General features: G+C 30.3%; 1 protein-coding gene across 6 annotated transcripts in view; it reads left to right on the top strand.

Annotated features, from left to right (window-relative positions):
- LOC111639799 (guanine nucleotide exchange factor VAV2-like) overlaps positions 1-24,437 on the top strand; it is a 155,144-nt gene that overhangs the window by 36,439 nt on the left and 94,268 nt on the right. For 4 of the 6 annotated variants that reach the window (XM_023385749.1, XM_023385748.1, XM_023385747.1 and 1 more), the window contains exon 4: positions 20,673-20,787. The exons of 1 other annotated variant lie outside the window; for it this stretch is intronic. In XM_023385749.1, the coding sequence (XP_023241517.1) occupies positions 20,673-20,787 (115 nt within the window). Of the gene's footprint in view, positions 1-14,549; positions 14,659-20,672; positions 20,788-24,437 lie in introns of all 6 variants that reach the window. One more of the 6 variants, XM_023385746.1, reaches the window with a different exon arrangement.

The following is a 24,437-nucleotide window of genomic DNA, read 5'->3' as shown; positions in this document are numbered from 1 at the left end:
ATATATATAATTATAATAAAGTTACAATAAATTAAGTTAATATATAATTATATATACAGTACCTAATTTATATATAATTAATATATAATTATATGTACAATACCTAATTTATATATAATACTGTACAGACGATAGTAATCTCTCCGTAGCGTGGCGCTTGACGGCGCGGAAAGTAGTTTGGCTGCTGATGACGTTTTACGTAATTATAGGAGTTTTTTTACCGTTTTTTACGGATACCGTTGCAATTTTTTTGCTGTCTTAGGAATCGTAATTATAGGAACCCGTTTTATAGGGGGGTCTACTGTATTTATAAATATATCAATAGGAGTAATCATAATTATATAGATTTTCTAAAAAAGGGGGGTGTAGTAATTGTCAAATTGTAAAAGTTGGGGTGTAATTGTCAGAACCAATATATGTATATAGGGGAAACTAGTCGTGTATTGGAGGTTAGAGTAAAAGAGCATAAGGCAGCCATTCGTTTAAAATATGATAATTTCCCATGGTATGAGCATACAAAAAATAGTAATTGTAAAATCAATCGTAATAATATAAAAATTTTGCATTATGAAAAAGACATGTATAAAAGGTATAAAAGAAAATTTAAGAAACATTTAGAAATAAAGAAAAACCAAAAAAATAATTTAATAAATAGTTCTGAAGGTATGCTAATTGATTATTGCTGGTATAAACTGATAGAGGGCATTACACAGAGTTAAATATTGTGATTGGTTAAAGAAACACAGTATGTTTTTTACTTGGTGTTTTTGTGAATTATAGATTGTAATTTATGTGTGCCACCATATATTTTAATAGTAAGTAAGGAATGTATGTTTTATACACCATTATTAATTACTAATTTCTACAAATTGTTGTAAAAAGTTTTATTTTTTAGTGATGATGTAATCCTGTGGTATTAGACACTTCAATAGCTCTTAGAGCATGTACAATATATCTACTGAGTGTTTTAAAGGCTGATTGATGTATAACATGTGTTGGTGTTATGGATGTGTTGTTCTCTCTTGCACAATTTTATATGCTTAAGAGTAAGTGTTGTAATAATATTTTTCTGATGCTATATATTTTGTCATATTCTGACAACTTTTGTTTTTATTATTTTTAAAATTAGCACTGAGGAAGGGTTGGGATATATTGCACCAACCTGAAATGCATATGTAATTTAATTTAAGAATAAAATCATAGTTCCTAACCGAAAATTTGTTGTGAGTTCATCTACCATAATTTTTTGGATTACAGAGACTTTTTTCATAGATATCTAATATAAAGCAATCCAATTTATATTGTAAAAAAATATAAGTTTAATATAAACATCTAAATCTAAGAGTACACAAGAATATGGAATATACCTAAAGCTACACGACTAAATATCTATGTGCACCGTTTTCATTCTTTCCACGTTGAGAGATAGAGTTTACATATGGCTATTAAAATACCTCTGAGAGAGATGCTGTTCTCTGTCTGGGTTGAGGTTAAGTCGTGATTGATGTATTTCGTTCTTATGAGGTGATTTGAGCCATCATCTTCGATGATAATGGCGAGGAGGTAGCTTTGGAAGGAGTCTGTTCTATATGGTGCCTTGGAGAGTCCACTGGTGTCTGCCGTCTATGGCGAGTGGATCTTCTTATCTGGGAGAAGTTGCTTCCCAAAGATGAATGCCTTTCGAAGTGTGGGTGCTTTGTTTTTATATTCAATTTTGCCTGGGAAAATGATCAGGTGATCTCGTGTTGTTGGAGACAAAGGTTGATTTTTGCAAGTGTGAGATTATAGTTCTGTATCAATGATGCTATAATGTCACTTACATGCAGCTGTCATGACCATATTTGGTCTGAAACTTGTACATTTCATTCCATTTACTAGTCGATAATCAACTTTCTTCTTCTTTAACTAAATGTAGTTTAACTTAACACTTGGATGTTATAATTCTTTCTTGGTTGTTGATAGAATAGGCTGTAATTCAATCTTTTTTCTGTGCAATGTTTTCTTAACAATTGCAACAGAGAAATAGGCTTAAGAATTTTCTTACATTTATGTAAAATTGGGCCTACAATCCTCACAGAATGTTATCAGTGAACATACCCCCGGAGTTGACATGCAAAGCGATAGCCAATCTGATCATGTAGAATAGGTCCCCATCACCTTTAACCTGTATTTAAGATCCTTAGACACCAAAGTTGCCAAGAAATGCCAGATGTGTCTCGCTTACAGGAGGTGCCCAACTATTTCTGACATGCTATGTAATGGGAAGGACCCTCCTAACCCAAACAGACTCCCTGGCATATATAGTGTCCCCATAAGGGACAACAGATACGATAGAGACCTGTGACTGTATTCTAGTCATTGTCTCTCATCTCTGAGAGATAGTGTCTACGTCACAAGCTGGTTGCTGATTGGTTAATCATTTGTTTATGTCTTGAGAGATCATTATGTCTCTCCAAATGCAATTCTGGATGAATCTCTCTCAAAGATTTTCTTGTCTCTCAGAGACGAGCAGATACTTGTCTTTCAACTCATCTTTCATCTTTTGCCTCAATTTTGTTATATCTGATAAGGACGACTGGATGTTACTTGCATTGTACAATCAAATTAGAGAACACTCCCTATCTAGGGGAAGAATATTTTGAGAAAGAAAATGCTTCTGATTTTTTCCAGTGCCTACTCGGGAACACCACTGATTCCATTTTTTTTTAATTATCCTACATCGATTACTGAACGATTGAATACGATGTTAATCTTATCCATCTCTCTAAGTATTTTATTTTTCAAAATATTACTATCTAATTTCTAAGACAAAACGTCTTCCAACTACTTAACACTGCGTTGAATAATAACAATCCACGAAATTTTTTTTTACAAGTGTTATGTCCGCAGTAAACTCCACAAACGCTTTCGACCTCCACCGAGGTCTGCTTCAGGTGGTGACTGGCTGTGTTTCCTCCTGATCGTCGTAACGATGTCGCCCGAGATGTAAATAGTTGTGCGTGTCGGGTTTCACCCCTCCGACTGTCCCTGTTCGAATTCCTCGAACAAATACCTCCACGCCTGCACGATCGTTTCACCATCTTTGAAAGTTGATGCAGGTGCCCCCACTGTTAGCTTTATGAATCGCCCAGGCCTCCAGGTGATGGATGTGATCAGTTTGGAACGCTTGTCTGATTAGTCTGGTGTTCCGGAAGTCCGCCCGTATTTCAGGGTCGCTAATGTAGGTTGATAAGGCGGTGGTGTGCCTGTTATTTTTAATATCTGCTTGATGTTCTCGTATCCAATTTTGTGTTGAGTGGATGGTGGAGTCAATGTAAACCAAGTCCCTATGAAATCTGTCGTCCCTGATGGGAATGGAGTATACACCTGGGGCCCTGCTGAGATCCATCGCATCCTTGGCATTGCGCAGCAGGTCGTAAACAGTGCCGGTTCTCGTGTACGTGATCTTTGTGTGGTTACGGCAAGCAATTTCCCTGTATAGGGGGTCTAAATGTTGGTTGAACCGGACGACCACACGCCTACCATTCCTATCCGGTTGGCAGTTGTCGTCCAGCGAAGGCAGAGGGCTGTCACTGCGGTGTGGGAGACGGTGGGCGTAGGCACCGGCTAAACCGCGGACCATGCCTTTACTGTAACCATGCTCAACGGCAATTTTTTCTATGTGACGGAGCTCTAACAGGGTGTCACGCTTGTTTGTGTGGTGAGTGAAGGCCCGTCTGGTAAGGGCACCAAAGGCAGCAATTTTGTAGACAAAGAGGCTGGAGGAGTTCGCGGGGATGAAAAGTGGGAGCTGGTCCGGTTTACGGTAAACGCTCGTCTCTATCTTACCCCCCGGAGACGTATGTTAACATCTAGAAAATGTGCACTCGAGTTGCTAACCTGATCTAAGCCGAGGGTGAGGACTTAAGCATTGTTGTTCATGCACGACAAAAAATTGTCAAGATTCAGTGTGGTTTTCCAAAGTATAAAGATGTCGTCCATGTATCTCTGGCTTACGGCCTCACCCTTGGCTTAGATCAGGTTAGCAACTCGAGTGCACATTTTCTAGATGTTAACATACGTCTCCGGGGGGTAAGATAGAGACGAGCGTTTACCGTAAACCGGACCAGCTCCCACTTTTCATCCCCGCGAACTCCTCCACCTCTTTGTCTACAAAATTGCTGCCTTTGGTGCCCTTACCAGACGGGCCTTCACTCACCACACAAACAAGCGTGACACCCTGTTAGAGCTCCGTCACATAGAAAAAATTGCCGTTGAGCATGGTTACAGTAAAGGCATGGTCCGCGGTTTAGCCGGTGCCTACGCCCACCGTCTCCCACACCGCAGTGACAGCCCTCTGCCTTCGCTGGACGACAACTGCCAACCGGATAGGAATGGTAGGCGTGTGGTCGTCCGGTTCAACCAACATTTAGACCCCCTATACAGGGAAATTGCTTGCCGTAACCACACAAAGATCACGTACACGAGAACCGGCACTGTTTACGACCTGCTGCGCAATGCCAAGGATGCGATGGATCTCAGCAGGGCCCCAGGTGTATACTCCATTCCCATCAGGGACGACAGATTTCATAGGGACTTGGTTTACATTGACTCCACCATCCACTCAACACAAAATTGGATACGAGAACATCAAGCAGATATTAAAAATAACAGGCACACCACCGCCTTATCAACCTACATTAGCGACCCTGAAATACGGGCGGACTTCCGGAACACCAGACTAATCAGACAAGCGTTCCAAACTGATCACATCCATCACCTGGAGGCCTGGGCGATTCATAAAGCTAACAGTGGGGGCACCTGCATCAACTTTCAAAGATGGTGAAACGATCGTGCAGGCGTGGAGGTATTTGTTCGAGGAATTCGAACAGGGACAGTCGGAGGGGTGAAACCCGACACGCACAACTATTTACATCTCGGGCGACATCGTTACGACGATCAGGAGGAAACACAGCCAGTCACCACCTGAAGCAGACCTCGGTGGAGGTCGAAAGCGTTTGTGGAGTTTACTGCGGACATAACACTTGTAAAAAAAGGTTTCGTGGATTGTCATTATCTAATTTCTCCTTAACTAAGTACGCACACTTTTCTAACTTAGGTTATAAAAATTTTTATTTGTTAAGAAACAATTTGACATTATAATCTGTAAAAACGTTATTAAAAAAACATGGCTTTGTCAAAATTCTGTGCTTTATTTGAATGCATGCTTTCCTTGCCACATGGTCTATAATTATGTACTCTGCACTTTTGAAAATTTTACAATTTTACTGGTTAAAATTCTATACCATGTTGTGCACACAGATAATACAAATATGTATAATCAACATAGTAGAATCATGACATCAGGAACGAAGACAAGATCGTTAAAAGTGACCTGAATTGCCGCTGTCTCTGAGAGATGAATTTCATCTTTCATTTTGATGTCATTTGTCTCTGAAAGAAGAGACGAGAGTTAAGTCACCAGAATACAGCCCATGGTATACATAGGCTCAACTAAGTGCTCCATGGGGATCAGATTACAAGATCATATGGCCAATATATGTCACATGAGAACCACCACAATCTTCTCTACTTACACAACAGATCCAGACATCATAGCAGACTTTAACTGGGCCAAGCTCCTCCTCGTTACGCCCTCCACGGAACACCTTAGATGATTGGAGGCTGTGCACATTTTTAAACTCAGTTTTACATCTACGTGCATAAAGGAGGAAATGGTTTTGTCAATGACCTAGCAAGAGTTGATTGACAACACGGTTTAGCCATTCGTTGAGTCCTGGTAGGGCGACTCTTTGCACAGTCACAATATGGCTTTAATTTTTTTTAACTTATATGCAACCTCTTGTTCAAATTTTATTCCAATACAAAAAACCATGAAGGAATTGTTAAAAAACCTGATGAAGGACTCTGAAGGAGTTCGAAACCGTTCGTTTTTGATTGTTTTTGTTATCTACACACTGTAACTGGTTCAGAGTATGTGATTAGTAATATTATTTGTAAAAATATGAATTACAGGTAACCCCCGTATAACACGGCACTTCTATAGCACGGATTCACTCTAACACGGTTCGAGAATTGTTTTATAGCATGGATTCACTCTGACACGGTTCGAGAAATGGGTAAAACCCTCGTACAACATGAAATGTAATAAATTTTTACATACTTAAGTACTAATAGTTCACGAAAATTATTATTTTCGTGAACTATTAGTACTTCAGTGTGTAAATTTTCTTTTCTCGTCTCCATACACATGGTCCTTCACGAAAATTGTTTCAATTTTGCCAGATCTCGATGCTTCTGCTTCTGGTGATACCAGATGTTTTTCCGTTATTCCATAAGTGCTTAGTACCATATAAGGAAATTTATAAAGATCTTTTAACTAGAAGCGAGCAATCTAAAATTACATACACTTTTTGCAAAAAGTAAAGCATGAATCTGAAAATAATGCAGAAAAATGCTCAGAGGATAACGATAACTTGTCAAAAATAAAACGCTCTCGGTTAATAGTGCTTTTAGTGATGACAAAGAAAACATTGTTTAATTTATATTAATATGTATCACTTAAGAAAATTTTAATAAAGATATTTATCTTAATTATGAAAATGTAGTAGCATGTTTTTTAATTTTTGGAACCTAACCCTCTTTTTCGTACTAGTTCTTTGTTTCGCATAACACGGCAATTTTTTGGAACATAACTATCGTGTTATACGGGGGTTACCTGTACTTCATTCTTCACTTAAGAGGTCTTTTAAGTGAAATATAAGTTGCTCAAGCTAAACAATGAACCACCATACATACTCTTCCAGCAAACAATATGTATTGTAATAAAAAACAAATGTTTTTAGTTTTTTTTATGGGCCTGTATCAGGCATCAATCATTACAGAACATTAGCAGAAATTCTAACTTTAGAATGTTTTTGCAAGTATGTTCTTTTAATGTCATCTTGTTCAAATGCTTAATAAATGTGTGAAAAAATTTACATATAAAATTATTATTATATAGTAAAAATTAAAATTTTAAAATTTTTGAACAGAAGATAAGTGTGTTCTTTCAATCTATGCATAATATGATAACTAATGTACTGTACATAGTGGATCATCTTGCTGAATATTGTTTATTTTCTTTTTTTTAGAGCAGTGATTTTCAACTGGTGTGCTGTGAAAATTTTTAAAGGTTATTAAATAAATTATTTTTGAAAGAAACCCAAACAACAATAAGTGTATATGTCAAAATTAAAACCTCTTTAAATTGATTATATGATTTTTCATTTTTTGTGGAAAATTTCAGACTGAAAATGAAACTACAGTAAAACCCTACTTAATGCTGCCTTGCTTAACTCTGATTTGATATAATGCCATCTGTTTGAAACCTAAATAAAAACTCAAAATTTATGCTGATTTAAATTATCGGAGCATTTTATTGATTCATACATAATATGATTATTTATGAACACGAACCAATCAGAAAAAGGTGGCAAAAAGGTGTACTTTCTTTAAATCTACATTTAGTGCAATTTTGGAAAAAATATAACATCACGGATGCCATAGGCAATATTGGCTTCACTTGGCAAGAATTAACTGATAAATGCATGAATGAAATATGAAAGAAGTTATTGCTGAAGGTATCTAAGAATTCTCAACGAGAAGAGCCTATCGCTGTGTCGTTAGGTTGATCAAACTCAATCTAATCGATACAGCAGGACTAAGAGATGTAGATGAACAGGATATTGAGGAGTTACCGCAGGTTTCTGGTGAGAGTCTTATCAACGACGACCTTCAAGAACTGGCAGAACAAGGAATCCATNATACAGGAGATGTAGACGAGTAGGATATTGGGGAGTTACTGCAGGTTTCTGGTAAGAGCCTTACGAAAGATGACTTCACAAACTGTCAGAACAAGGAATTCATAATGAACTGGAAAACAGAGATTCTGAAAACAAAGAACCCAAAGAACTTGTTACGGATTTCTTTAGTAAAAGTTTGGTAACAATAACCAAAATTGTTGATCAAATTGTAGCGAATGATCTAGATTTTGAAAGGAGTGCAAAAGCAAAGTGAGGCGTTTTGGATGCAATCTTCTGCTATTGACATTTGCTTATGGAGAGAAAAAGGCAATAAATGAAACTTCATGACTTTATTGCAAAAATAAAAAACTTTTAGAAAAGTCAATACCTTTTGTCACAAAAAATGAACTACAGTAGACCCCCCTTTAACAGTAGATACTTCCATGTTATGTAAATTTCATGTTGTACAAGTCACTTAGATTTTACAAATATGTGAGCCGTTCACAGCCTGGCACGTGTATTTGTAAAATCTAAGTGACTCATGCAACATGGAATTCATATAACACGGTGTTATATGAATTCATGAATTCATATCTACAGTGTTATATTAATTACAGTAGACTCCCCTATATTATTATACATTTCTGTGTGCATTTGTCTGTGTGTTAGTTAACATATATTATTATACAAATTAATATAAAAGTAACTTAAAATTAAAGTAAAATTTATTTTATTTTCAGTCACGTGTTCCCCTATCCCTATTTACTCAATGTTAAAATGACCTCGTTTAACGCTGTTTCATTTAGTGCTTTGTCATCTAGGAACGCATCCCCCGCGTTAAGCAGGGTCTTACTGTATATGGAACAATTACTTTTTGATATAGTTCTGAAATAGATCTTTTATTACATCATGTGTTTTTTTTTAATTTTTTATTATTATAACATGAAATGTTTTTCAGTTTAATTATAAAATAATTTGAAATTTTATCAATTTCAACTCTTATTTTCTTGTTCATTTTTTATTTTAGTATAAATAATAATTTAATACTATAGAAAATGTAGCTTATGTCTTTTCTATGGTATATACCATTCTCAGACTTATAAAATTATATTTATACTTTTAAAGATAGAATTATGATGATGATGATATATGTAAATGATATATTTATCATTATAAATCATAAGCCACATAATTCTCCATAATTAGAAGTGGTTACTTTTAGCAATAAAGTATGTTTATGTGCATTACTTTAGTGTTCTAAATATACATGATATCACAAAATTCTTGATATATTTTAAAACTTTCTAAAAACCATATAAGGGATAGGAACATAATGTTTAATGATTCTCTGTGTTGAAACCATGTACTTCTTTAAATTATATTTTGAGACACCATGAAGTGTTGATACTAGACAATGGACTTTTTCACATCCACTTTATTTTCTTATGTACTTTACAGTATATAAACCAATTGTTTCAAATGCCAATATGCATTTTAGGCTAGTGCCCTCATCTAATATAAGTTTTCTGCAATGGTTGTAAATGTATTGTTGACATACAGAAAACCTGTGACCGAAGGGTCAGCACTTCTCTGATGCCGTATCAGGATAGACACCACTATGTCTCAGTTGACATGGAAGCTGCAGCGATTTAGAAATAGGTCATGTGAGCGGTCTGATTCGGGATGGAGTGAGAGAGAGATGGCACACCAGAAGTGATGATGCAAAGAGTAGGCTAACAAAATAACATATAATGGTTAACTAAGACATTAAACTACAAGAAATACTTTCCTTATTAAAGAGGTAGAAATTGCTTTCGCGGTAAGAGAGAGAGTTTACGTAAAAGTCGCGTGAGATAGATACCTGATGTATCTATCATCATGTGGCTTTTACGTAAACTCACTCTCTGTATTACGTAAACTGTATCGGTAGATTTCTTGGCTGGAACGACTTTGATTTCCAGAATGGGTATGTTGGTTGTGAGAGGTAACGTTGATTCAATGTACTGTTAGGTTAATCTCATGTTCTGTTCAGGTAATCCAATCTGGGCACTCCCCACGCTTGAAGTGGGTGATTAGGCAAATCCAATATGGGAATAAATAGGCGAACGGGCCGAAGGCGAGAAACACAAAATATTCCAAAATCGGGTGACGACTAAGCTTCATAGAACATGCTACTGTACAGTCGGCAGGATGGATGACGATTGCCTGAAAAATTGGTCTGTTGCTATATTCACTTGACAAACTCACAACAATAGGTCGGAAGGTTATGAGAAAGCATCCTTTATAGACTGGGAACTTGCTGAGTGATTAACTCCCAGGTGTGAAAGTAAACAAGGCTGAGTCTCACAGACCGAACACAACCATGTATTGTAAACCAGTTAAAAATTCCTAAAACTTGGTGCAATTTTCATTTAAAAATTACCTGCAGAGTTCCATTTTTACATTGGTACATTTTATCTATACTGTATATAAAAATTTTTAATGGAAATTGCACCAAGTTTTAGGAATTTTTAACTGGCTTACAATACACTGTGGTGTTCAGTTTTATGTTTGTCAACAATACATTTATAACCATTGTAGAAAACTTATATCAGATGAGGGTCACTAGCCTGAAATGCATACAGGTATACCTCGAGTTATGTCATTCTTGATTATACATTGTTTGTCAAAAAAATATATGGAAAAATAAAAATCAAGTTTAAGTCATTTTATTCAACTTTACGTCCATCCGCCACAAATATTGAAGTTGTAATATCACTAGAAAAGCATTAAAGCACATAAAATCATATTAAAATATGTACATTTACAGTAAATGTTAATATAATCATCATAAATTCTAGAGAACGAAACATGAAAACATCTGTGACTGTGTTGTAGTCTTATTTAGTGGTCTTTAAGTGCTCAATATTGGTGTTTTCCACGGTAGTTCCACTATCTACCATTTGGCGTCATTGTCAGTGTCACTCGATATTAGTAAATTTAATATAAATTAGTTTATTTTCTACTGTCGCAAGATAATTTTAATAACTTTATTTGTTATTTAACCTTACAAAATCATCATATTTTATAATGTTTTAGAGCAAACCGTATTTACAAATAAAGAGTCCGTGATGTACTGTAAACATTGCAAAATTGTAAACATGTACTGTACATTTATGAGTATGTACTATATGTACATGAATTTGTAAATTTATATTACTTTTTTCTGTACTGTATTAAAAACTAAAATTTATTTGTTTGTAAGCTTAAAATAGATTTTTATTAATAATATATTATTAAAAATGCATTTATAAATAAAATACAGAACTGTGAATGGTTATTTGTGGTTTAGCTTAGTTACAAGTAAATTCAACTTATGTCGTTTTTCGACTTAAGTCGCCTCTCATGGAACCAATTAACGGCGTAAGGCGAGGTATACCTGTATTGGCATTTGGAACAATTGGTTTATATACTGTAAAGTACATAAGAAAATAAAGTGGATCTTAAAGTATCAACATTTCATGGTGTCTCAAAATATAAATAATGTTTAGTGATTTCAGGAACTTACCTCAAAAATTTTTTCTGTTTAATTAATGTTAACAGTACCTCAATATGTATATCTTTTCTTGCATAGAACACATCAAGCTGATATTTGATCTTTGTCCATGTATGTTCCAAAATGAATTTTGTAACAAGTAAATATTATTATTTTTACTGGAAATATAAGGTTTTGAAAGAGATAGTTGTAACAGTTGCAATTACAGCAATTATGTGAGCATTCAGTTCTTCAACACTGTTAACTTTTAATGAATACATGATGTTTTTTACATATCCATTCCCACAAGCTAGAAAGGGTAAAACAAGTAAAGTTTTATGAATTTGATTTGAATAAGAATGGTTTGATTCAAATGTAAAAATTCTGATTCTTAAAATTTGAATTGATGAATCATAATTCTTTTAAACTTTATAACTGTATTTGTTATAACAAAATTAAGTAATAATCAAAAAATCTTACTGGAACTAAAACACAATAATATATCAACACAATCCAACTGTGTATAGAATGTTAAGGAATGATAAGAAGAAAGATAATCGAAATAGCTTGACGAGGGCATATTCTATACCTATAAAGGATTGTCAGTTTAATTCTGACCTCGTGTACATTGGGGCAACGATGCGGAGCTTAAAACAAAGGATAAATGAGCATAAATATTCTGTGAGTGAGAACATCAATAGTACTGTTCTGGGGGCATTTGCCAAACAACAGGATATAACCGTATACTGGGATAGTGCGGCAATCATTAGGGCCACGAGATCTTTACAGGCAGTGAGGCATCTTGAAAAAATAGAAATATATAAAGCGCATATAACCTCGAAATGTATTAATCACAGAGATGCAGAGGGATTAGCCTCTGCTTGGAAGTCATTTTATAATAACACGGGTTAATATATATATCCATGATGACGGCACTATTATTTGTTTAGGTTTATTTGTTTACTTTAGTATTTTATGTTTTTGTAATATGAATAACCTACAAAGGTTTTTCTGTTGCTCTGCGCAAATGTAGTTTAATTTTATTTAATTTTGTATTACGTAGTATCGAATACTTTGTTCTTTTTAATATTGGAATAACTGATGATGGCCGCTAAAATCGGTCAAAAACGTTCTTAGAGAATTAAATGTTTTTGCTGGACCTTTATAACTGTGTTATTTATTTACAAAATTAAGTAATTTAGAATAAAAATGAAATTGTGACATTAATTATTTACAATTAAACTCATACTTAAAGACATATATTAAAAACATGCATATATATTTTATTATAGACGATAATGTGCAAGTATTCTTAGCTATATGAAGCATAAACTGATAAGATTTGGTGTTTTACTTGAAATTTGAATTGAGATTAATGTGTCAATTTGGAAGAAAATTAATGATTTTTAGGACTAACTTTAAGACTTACGAATAATTTTTATAGAAATTATTGAAATGAAAGATTTTTGTTTAATTAATGTGTTCTCCAGTATAATCTACTTCTTGATATGTTATGATCATATCAAATCTGGCATAATTATCAATTTTATGTAATTTTTCCTTAAAACATTGAAATTTAAATATTTGAAAGGTTTATTCAAATAGAGTACACATTTATTTTTTAAGTTTGAATTATACAGAATGTAAATTTTCCAAGGTTGAAGTTTATAAAAATTTTAAAAATGTTCAGATGTAAAAAAATTAACTAAAGGATGTCCAAAAAATTACTGTGTAACGAGAAATTTGTAATGGCATTAAAGTTACATGTTCAGCATTGCATACAGGACTCAGTTTGTATGCAATACTGTACAGTCAACTGCTCAGCTGGTACTGAATGCACAACTTACAGGTTTCATATACAAAGTCATGTACTATACAGTAATATCTCGACTTATGCTACCCCAACTTACGCAAACCCGGAGTTATGTGATTTTTAAATCTCATCGATTCGTCTTCTGTTTGAGTGTCACGCAACTCTTGATTACTCACTCCCCACCACACTATTGTTCGGATGTGTCGCGCGGAATCGACATATAGCTACAATTTATTTTGTGTTATTTATTTCTGTGTTTGTTATATCTATGGAGACTTGAGAGACTCTACTATGTCATCCAAATAAAGTAGAACTGATTCTTCTGCATCAAACAAGAAAAGAAAAACTTTATCTTTGGAATGTAAAGTTAATATTATTAAAGACTTTGATTACAAAAATGAAAATTTGTGAATTGTCAAAGAAGTTTGATCTACCGGAATTGATGGTCAGAACAATTATAAAAGGTAAAGAAAAAATTTTCGAAGCTGTGAAAAATGCTCAATCTTTAAATTCAAGCATCATTCGTAAACGTCACTGTATTATCGCTGAGATGGAAACAATGTTAAAATTATGGTATGATAATCAAGTAAATGTGAAAAATTGTATAATATAATTTGTTATACATATGTATTATTTAAGATTTTATTAAACATTTTTTTCTAAATTATTGTTTTCTTTAGTCTCTGGCCCCAATTAAAAATTATTTGTATGTATTTATATGCGAAATTATACCCCGACTTACGTGAATTCAACTTACACAGTTATCACTCGGTCCCACCTATTGCGTAAGTTTGGAGTATTACTGTATATAACTTTAATGACATTACAAATTGCTCACTGCACATTAACTTTTCATACACCATATATTAGATAAAACACAATGGTCTGTGATGAAAATCTCTGGTAAATGACCATAAATTACTGTTTTAAATTGTTAATATTTACACTTTTTTCTTTATTAATTGAAATGAATAAATAAAATATTCAAAGATTTATATATTTATATTATTCAATGGCTGTATAGATGTAGATTTCTGTGTGTATTTTATAAAGAAAAATAATTTAGACTGAGAAATTACATATTCCTTACATTATCTATTATCAACAATGATAAAAACTTACTGGAATATTAAACAATACTTTTTTTTATTTAGAATTATAATCAAATTGAGAGTAGCTGGTAATGATTTTGTCTGAATAATTAGGAGATTTTTTCATTACAAAATTATATTTCATATTTATAAATTTATATTTATAATTTGTTCTATTTCAATATATTTCAATATGACTAATTTTAAATAAATTTTTATCTGGATATTTATATTAATTAAATTCATGAACATTATTGATAATTTTGAAACATTAAATAATTTCATATCAGAGATTTCCAAAAAAAATTTTATATCTGGTGATTTTAGAATTAGCTGTTGTTTTTCAGTCATAATGAAGATCCAATGGTACCATTAGAATTTCCTCTTAGTCCACGAAAGACAAAGGAAGAAGATATTTATGAGGATCTATGCTATGTTACACTTAGGATTCATGAGGTAGTTAGATCCACTTTAAAACAGATATGAAATTGATGCACTATTTTTACAGGATAAAAGTGCAATATTAAAGGACATTTTCTTGATAATACAATAATTTAGAATTATTGAATTAAAAATTAAAGTTACTTATTAAAATGTATGTTCAATGAAAATTTTTCCTCATATTCACCTGAATTTCATCATTTGATATTTCCTTAGTGTTGTGCATGGTCCCTTTATGCTGCATGGTGCATGTAATTGCTTAATGTTTTGACAGTTTAATCAAATATTTAATCACAGTTAATGTACTTCTAAATGAAAAATTTTACTAGACACATAATTTAATAAGTGTTTATTTCTGTGATGTAATACATTGAGAAGAAGAGATTTAAAAATTCATTAGTTAAACATTAAAACATAGATTGTAAAATATAAAAATTTCACAATCTGTGATAAATATGAAATTCTAATAATTGTCAATGACATAGATGAGCAAGTTATGAAATAAGAGTCAAAATATTAACATGTATTTTATCCATAACAGCAAACAACATATAATGAGAAAATAAATTTTAAAAATAGTAAATATTAACTATTTCTTTATATGAAATACTGATAATGAAAAAAACTAAACTGAATCAGTCCTTTATGAAGTTATAATTAATATCCTCAGGTTTAGAACACATTTGAATTAAAAGATTCCATCAATGGAATACAAAATTCAAAATTAAAAATTAAATAAGATAAAATAAATTAAAGTATTAAATACCAACAGAGTAACATAAATCAAAAATAAAAACAAAAAAATATATAAAAATGTAAAAAATGTATATAGAAGTATTAATAAATGCAATTACTAACACATGCAATAAAAACTATTTTGATTGGTTAAGCTCTTAAGAGCTCTAATATATTCTATATACATTTCTATATATATTCTATACACTTCTATATACATTTTTTATAGAAGTATTAATAAATGCAATTACTAACACATGCAATAAAAACTATTTTGATTGGTTAAGCTCTTAAGAGCTCTAATATATTCTATATACATTTCTATATATATTCTATACACTTCTATATACATTTTTTATAGAAGTATTAATAAATGCAATTACTAACACATGCAATAAAAACTATTTTGATTGGTTAAGCTCTTAAGAGCTCTAATATATTCTATATACATTTCTATATATATTCTATACACTTCTATATACATTTTTTATAGAAGTATTAATAAATGCAATTACTAACACATGCAATAAAAACTATTTTGATTGGTTAAGCTCTTAAGAGCTCTAATATATTCTATATACATTTCTATATATATTCTATACACTTCTATATACATTTTTTACATTTTTATATATTTTTTTGTTTTTATTTTTGATTTATGTTACTCTGTTGGTATTTAATACTTTAATTTATTTTAATTTTATCTTATTTAATTTTTAATTTTGAATTTTATATTCCATTGATGGAATCTTTTAATTCAAATGTGTTTTAAACCTGAGGATGGCCTGTAAATCAGGCTGAAAACGTTTGTTTGTTTCAAATAAGTTATAATTAATAGTTGATTTTCTGGCTTTTTGTAGTTGTATACAAATGAATATTTAATTTAGCTATAAAATAATTGGAGAAATTTGCTTATGGCAACAGTGTGCAATGTCATTGATATTAGCAAATCAGCAACGATATATGCTCTAAAAAGATGAAATTAATTGTATTATAAATTATTTACATTGTGTATGTTAAGCCATCTGTAAGAGCTTAAGCCACACAATGTGGACAGAATGAACTTAAATGCTGATTTGATTTAAATACAGTCATATAAAAATGGATCAGCCTAATTTGGTTTCTGAAACAAAGCTAAGTTGGTTTTTGACATTATTTACTCTCTCCAAAGTCCACTCTTATATTTATAATATGGCAAAAGTAACTAAAAGAATATTTGGTTTAAAAGAAAAGAAGCATATGAGAAATTGATATAAGAAAAGAATATATCTATTATTAGACATTTGGAAAGAGGAGATTGATAATTCATATCAAACGAAGTATAATAAAGCCATTTATGTATCAATGACTCAAGGAATATGGGAAATGTGTAATAAGTTGCTTAAATTTCTTAGTGTAAACAAATATTTAATCTTGTTTTTGGTAATGCAACTGAATTTAATCTTGCTTAAATATCAATCCTGTTTAAAATTTATAGTGTATTAAGGTCAAATGTAAGGTATTAAGATCATTGAAGTTTGTATTCAGTCAAAGATGCATATTGATTAGCTTAATTGTATCAGTAGGAAAAAAAAAACTTTATTTGCTTATTCACAATATTCATTGTTGCAAATATTTATCTTTTGGAGACATTTGTGTTGTAATCAATCATTGATCTGTCATTAATTTAATTGTATCTGGAATTATTTTTTCATAATGAAATGTATATGTTTCTTTCTCTCTTTTTCATTCCTTACACATAACTATGATTTGTAAACACTTAATAACTAGAATTTAGTCAGATATAAAATAATTTTGTTCTAACAATAGTTAGTAATGCATTTTGTAAGTTTTATTTAATTTATTTTTAGCTCTGTAATTGTTATTTGCAGTTTTAAATGAAAAAGAAATTGGTCCAGTTATTAACAAATTCTAATTGATTTATATTAAAATTGATTTATTTTTCTAACAATTTACTATTATTTATGTAATAAGTGATAACTTGAGAATAAAGTCATTTAAAGTTATGTAGACTTTTATTAGAAATTCAAAGAATTTCATCAATTTATTTTTTATTTTTTACTTCACAATTGGGTTCACAATATATTTTTATTTCTGAAAGTATATTTATGTAATATACTGTGTGGCTCCCCTGGCACCTTCCTGATTATGCTACTGAGCACTATGCACTGTTATTTGCATATGATTGTTCATTTTACTGTTTTTATTTTGCAAAACATTAGTGACAATCAAATTTGCTGTGTGAAAATAAATTGTTTTTCACATCCTGCTTTTGATTTTTCTAGCAAATGTCTGTCTGAACTACACTTAGATCTTCACAGTGAATAAGAGCTGACCAACTGACTTGCATATCTGTATCATTAGATATTATTAAAATTATTTTTCTGTTTAATTTTTTTGAGTTTATTTTAATGTTTATTGTTATATTATTATAATTTTAATGTTTATTTTAATGTTTATTGTTATATTATTATAATTTTATAAATAAAACAGAAATGAAGTGATATGATAAAAAAATTTTGTTGTTCAATAGGCACTTATATCTTGGACACATGAAGTTTAGGAGGTTCCCTCTTAATACTTAATTTTTTTTTTTTTTTTTGTGTTTTATAATTATATCTACAGTAATGTTTTAATGTTTGAGATTGTATTTTATAAATTGCCTACTAGTAAATGGCACGCTTTCAACATTGCTCTGGTGATGTGGAGTATATAGTGGGGTAGGATATGTTAAGGTTTTATTTCCATTCTAGCAATTTTCTATAATCTACTGTTTTGGATTATACACTGCCATTGGTTAAAAGTACAAAAATACAGTAATATTGTATTATTTTTTAGTGTTATTATATCTGTTACAACTTCCAAAACAGTTAGGCTTTTCACTCAGAATTAGAATATATTAAAGAATAGTAATCATAATTTTAATTATTTTATCATTTCTATAAATTTTGGATATTGCTTTATAATTTTTAATTGGAATGTTTGTAATATCTGTAAAGGATAAAAAGTTTAAAATTGCTATAATAATGAAAAAAATGTTATTGAATTCTAAAATCTAGTTATTATTTTTCCATGTATTAAAAAATTAAGAACAGCCTTAAGCATTTCTGCTATAAGGTCAATGGTTAATGGCAGTTTCTTTAGGTGCACAGTTAATGTTTTTGGAATTAGAGCCTCTGCTGATATAATTATTGGTATTATTAGTGCTTCCTTTTGCTTTCAAAGTTGTTGAACTTTGTTTCTCAGTGATTGATATTTGAGAATTTTTGTTTGTTCTACTTTTTGTAAGTTTTCAGTATTAGTTTGAAATACATTTTTCTTGAAATTTTATTCACATGAACAATGTCAGGTTTATTATAATCAATTGATTTGTCTGTTATTAGTTGTTTATTCCAGTATATTGCTGAGTTATTTTCAGTCACTGGAGGTGGGTTGAATTTGTAGTAAGGTGTCACATTACTAAAAAGTTAGAATTTTTTGGTTAGTTGTTCTTAAATTATTTTAGTAATTTGATTATGTCTCATAGTGCATTCTGTTGGCATGAGTGCTTGGAATCCAAAAATAATATGTTGAATTGTTTCATTGGCCAATTTGCATGCCAAACATTTGCCATCAATGTTTTCTTTCAATATCATTTTTCAGTAATATTTTGTTGTTATTGATTGATCTTGAATGGCATACATAAAGCCTTCAATTTCAGCATGGATGTTTGATTTGCACAGCCATAATATAGAGTTTTCAATATAAATTTTTGTATTATTTAATAAATGGAGAAATTGACCATATAGCAGCATTTCAAGCCATTTATTGCATCTTATTATTATTATTATTATTGGACTGCAATTTAAAAAATTATAGACCTATAAATTCCTCCTGTTGTCTGCCTGTCTGTCCTTCCTTAATCTCAAGAATGGTGTTAAATAGATGAAAGTTGAGCCCAGATAGGGAAAGCTTAGGGGCAGGAGGCCCTGATATATGAACTTCTAGTTTGGACCAAAAGTGATTTTATTTGAATTAAAAAATTTCATCCTGAGCAGAGTTAGATAGATGACCAGAATGACTCCATTGTTATGAGGAAAGTATGATGTACAAGGGCAAAACACTACTAAACTTAAGTGCATTTGACAAAAAATTGCAACCCAGCATTGTGATGATGTCACAGTAAATAATAGCTCATTTTTATTAAATATGATATAATGTGTAACTTTTCTACAAGATATTTTTTATTGGTTGTATAATAAAATTATGAGAAATAACATGTTTTATGTTTTAGGTTTTAAATTTATTTGTTCTAGCATTTCCTTATAATTTTTCTGATAACCATGAGTATTCCTAGACATTAGGAAAGATATGTTACAAAGTATTGAATAGAATATAATATATGCTATAAAATAATTTTATAGTTTTTGCTAATATGCCAAGTGCATTATTATAAATTTGTTATAAAATTTTTCTTATTTAATCACATATAAATGTGTATGTGATTAAATTAAATAAGAACATTATACTATATGTATAATGATATAATATGAATGCTTTGTTTATGATTTAGAATTATCCTATTCATTTTATTTTCAAATTGAGTTGTATTAAATAATATATTGATTATTATAATTAATAATTATGCTTTTGGTTAATATCATATTGTATATAAAATGCATGGAAGGAATGCAGATTTAAATGATATAACTATAACATAAATTAGCAAATGATGCAAATTATATCACTAATCATTCTTATTATATTTGTCAACTTGGACATAAATTATCAATAGGACTGTTAAACTGGTGTTAAGTATTAATGCAAAATTGAGCAATAGTTCAAATAGGACTGTTAAACTGGTGTTAATACTTAACACCAGTTTAACAGTCCTATTAATAATTTATGTCCAAGTTGACAAATATAATAAGAATAAGAATTGAAATAAAGACAATAAGGCAATAATAATTATTGCTAATCAATTTTACTATATATTATTATCAATACATGAAAGTATTTTTAATAAATATTACAATATTGAGTTTTTTTTAATAATTATTGAAGTTTATATGAAGACATTGATAGAGGAAAGAAAATTTGCTTTTTTTTTCTGCATGTGATCGTACCCAATTGCCAATGATTTATTTTTATAACATTATTACTGTTTGTTTCATTTTGAATTACTTCAGTGTTAAATTTAGTACGTATTGTAAACTAAGTTTTTGTTTTCGTTCTTCAAAAAATTGCTTTGCATGTTAAGCATGTTGCTATTTGTGTGAACTGTCTTGCATGTTTGTCTTATGTTTGTCTCTCAGTGAAGGGGATTATGGTGAATTTGGTGAATATGATGAATACTACTCATCAGTAAGTCAGGATGATGAAGATATTTATGAAGACCTTTGTTCCATACAGAAAAGAGGACTTATGCAGGTATATTTGTAATATTTATGAATTTAACATTTATTTTATTTATATTTTTGATTATTGACAATTTTCAAAACTTTAATTAGAAATATCATAAAAGACTAATTTTATTTTTGCTAATAGATTCTTTTAACATTGATTATATTATATTTGCTATATTATAAAAACTGTTCTTTAATAGTTTTTCAAACTATAATATATTAATAATAATAATACTTGAATTTTATTATAGAATAAATCTATAAGTTTTCAAAGCTCAATAATAATTCTCATCAGTTTAAAATAAAATATTTTAATCTAAAACTAATTAATTGAATCTAGAATAAGAAATTATTTCTGCCAGATGGTGAATTTACAAAAATTTTGAAAGTAATTTATAATAAAATTGAGAAATTAATTGAGTGAAATTTGAACAAATTCTTAAATCACTTTAGACATTAATTAGTAAAAACAATTGAATTTAAAATAGAATTTATAGTATAGAAAATACTTTTCAAAAAAATTGTAGAAATTATCTGTTATTGGCTAGTTTATATTGGTTATTTGATGACATTGTTTATTATCATAATTTCTGTTTATAAATGTATATATTAATATATACAGAATCTTCCAAAATGAATGCTACCATTTTAAATTACTGTAATTATGTTAATTATTACCTTGGAAGTATGCAATGTAGTTGATAGAGTAACTCTCTGAGTTTCATATTCGATATACATTCAAACATCTTACTGCCTATTATCTCTAGGAAACACCATAAGTGAAAATGGTGATTTCCCATAGAGAGGTTTTATGTTCTGCAGTTTGCAAAGTTACAATTACTTATAATTGCACTACATGAGCAGCTATAGAATTATAGCTGTTGTGGTAGGAGTGACAATGGATTTGCTGTAGCAAGCATAGGAATAATTTGAGTATCAGTTGGATGTGTTCTGTGACTAGAGGTGCACACGTTGAGAATTATAATGGGCAAATGTGAAATTTGGACAGTTTTCTAATGTTTCAATTATATTACACTGTTTAGAAATAGTTAAATAAGATTCATCGAAAGTACTTGCGATATAAGAAAATCGTGTTAACGCTGAACTCAGTGCTTGTTATCAAGAAGCTATATTACACTGTTGTTGGGTAATAACATAATTATGATAATTTAAAATGGTAGCATTGTTTTTGGAAAACTGTTTTACATTGAATGTTATATGTGAATATATATATATATAATGATGATTGAATTAATTCATAGTTTATTTAGATAATAAAATTAACCATTGCCCATACAAACAATTAAATTATCATTATATCTTGTAATCATTTAAATTTAATAGAGTATAGATTAAAAATTTTAGTTTTATTTTACTTTAAACAAAATTTACATTTGACTTTAATCAAAATTTACATTTGACTTTATAGATGCAATTTGGAATTAAGATATAAAAAATAGAAAAAAATGAGCCATCTCTTTAAAGTCTTCTTTGATAAAATTCATTTGCAGATAAAATAAACATTTAAATAGTAATAATAATATAGTAAAATGCTATAACAAATTTTATATCTGATACAGACGAATGCTACTTTATGTTATGATGATCATACAAGGTATTATAAAATCATGATATTCTAATATTCGTTGCAGTTGGTGTTTTATAAATGAAATGTTATTTTGATTTTAGAAAATTTGAATACAATAGATTAAACATTATTTTATAGAAAAATAACTTTTTTAGATATGGCATTATCAACCTTAGAAAAATTATTGCCATGAATTACTAATGCCATGTTTTGTTACAAAATAATATATATCCAATTCTGTTTTTATACAGTAAACTAGCTGTTACCACGGCTTTGCTTGCACAGATTTTGCAAGCAAACCCTATTTATATTCAATATTTCAACAACCATAGTAATTGTTATTTAACACCTACCGCTGAGAATGATGAGAATTGCTGAGAATCAAATGAACTGTTTTTAATTTGATAAATTTTCTGGAACATTTACAATCATTCTATAATCGAACCAATATGCAAAAAGAAATTCGAATTTAAAACAGTTCGAACATTTGGTTAAAAAATTGAAATATATAAAAAATATTTATAACAATGTCTGAAATGTTATTAATTTAATACCTCTAAGTACTTAATGAAGAATAAATGTAATTAAAAACAAAAAAAATCGCATCTAAAATAGTACAGTAGAAGCCATTCTTCAGGTTAAGACTTAATGCTCTTCCTCTCCCTCCGTGGGGGAATTTTGAAAAATCTCTTCTTAGTGTGTGTTTTCATGATGTACCCTAACTGTGTACCAAATTTCATCTCTAGGTTCTGGAACTTTCTAGAAAAATCTGGAATATTCTCATTGAAGCGTCACACATTTTCGAAGTCAACCACTTTCAAACCCCATATCTCTCACACCCTTATAGCTATTGAGACGCAACCACCATAGTGCACGATGGGAGACTTGGGGCTACTACCACACACAAACACCATTCATGTGCAATGTGTAGTTTTGGCTGCAGAGTGACGTATAGGCACAAACATGTCCATTTATATATATATATATATATAGATATGTTTCTGAAAAATCCATGTGAAAAAAGATACTGTGTGTATAGAAATATGGAAGATTGGTTTCAGGTCTTCAAAATCAGTAAAAATAATACAATAAATTAATTAATATAACAGGATGTGTTTAAACAAAATATTTCAGTTTTAGTTAATAAATCAGAAGATGGAAAACTGTAACTTATCAGCAAAATTTCATAAATTTATATTATTTGCACAAATTTAGTTTTTAATTAATCTTTAATCTGGCCTTTTCAATTAAACACCAAAATAACACTATTTTTTAACACCAAATAAGCAATAAATAGAAAACTACTTAAAAGTGTCAACTTACCTACTTTTCCAGCAGTGGAGATGTTGGATGAAGGTTTTGACTACATTCACTGGTTTTTCAGGCTCAGCTAGAACTTCTTAAAGAAAAAAATAAGTAATACCACTTACTAAAAATAATGAAAGTGAGCAAACTCTCTATTGGCATTATCAGAACAAGATTTAATTACTGAGAACAAAATACAAGCACTTGTGATGGTATATAACCATCATTCTCAGGTACTGTGGCAGTTAGAACACAATAATTCAAAAATTAGAACACATTTTCAATTTGCTCTATGTGCACAAGCATGGAATACAAAACTTTTTTTAAAATACAAAATTATACGTCACTACAAAAGAAACACAATATATGATGATAATGGTTTACAGTATTAACCAACTTAATATATACAGAACTAATTGACAGGAATACAAAACTTTTTTTGACATAAACTACAAACACTGGAGCCTTTTTTTTCTCAGTATATTCCTTTCAAATAACATTCAATCTAGGTTTGCAGTAAGTTGAATAGCACAACTCAAAGGTCAGGAATATCAAGTGTGAGAGAATTGTGCAGAAACATTGCTGAAATAAACAATGACACCCAAATGAATAAGGTTATTTTATCTTCACAGCATTTTACCAAGGAAACCTGTGACCAAAGGGGATCGAACACATGATAGAACATAACCCTGATCCCTGAATCAGAATGAAAAACTGATTTTCGCTACATATATTCAAATAAGTTGTAAAAAATAGCTACTTATAGAAATGTGATTAAAATA

This window comes from Centruroides sculpturatus, unplaced genomic scaffold, assembly GCF_000671375.1.
Source record: "Centruroides sculpturatus isolate CEXI.00-Female unplaced genomic scaffold, Cexi_2.0 scaffold668, whole genome shotgun sequence".
NCBI classification, from domain to species: domain Eukaryota; kingdom Metazoa; phylum Arthropoda; class Arachnida; order Scorpiones; family Buthidae; genus Centruroides; species Centruroides sculpturatus.
Note: the sequence above shows the minus strand (reverse complement) of the source record. Positions and strands in the feature narration are given on the sequence as shown.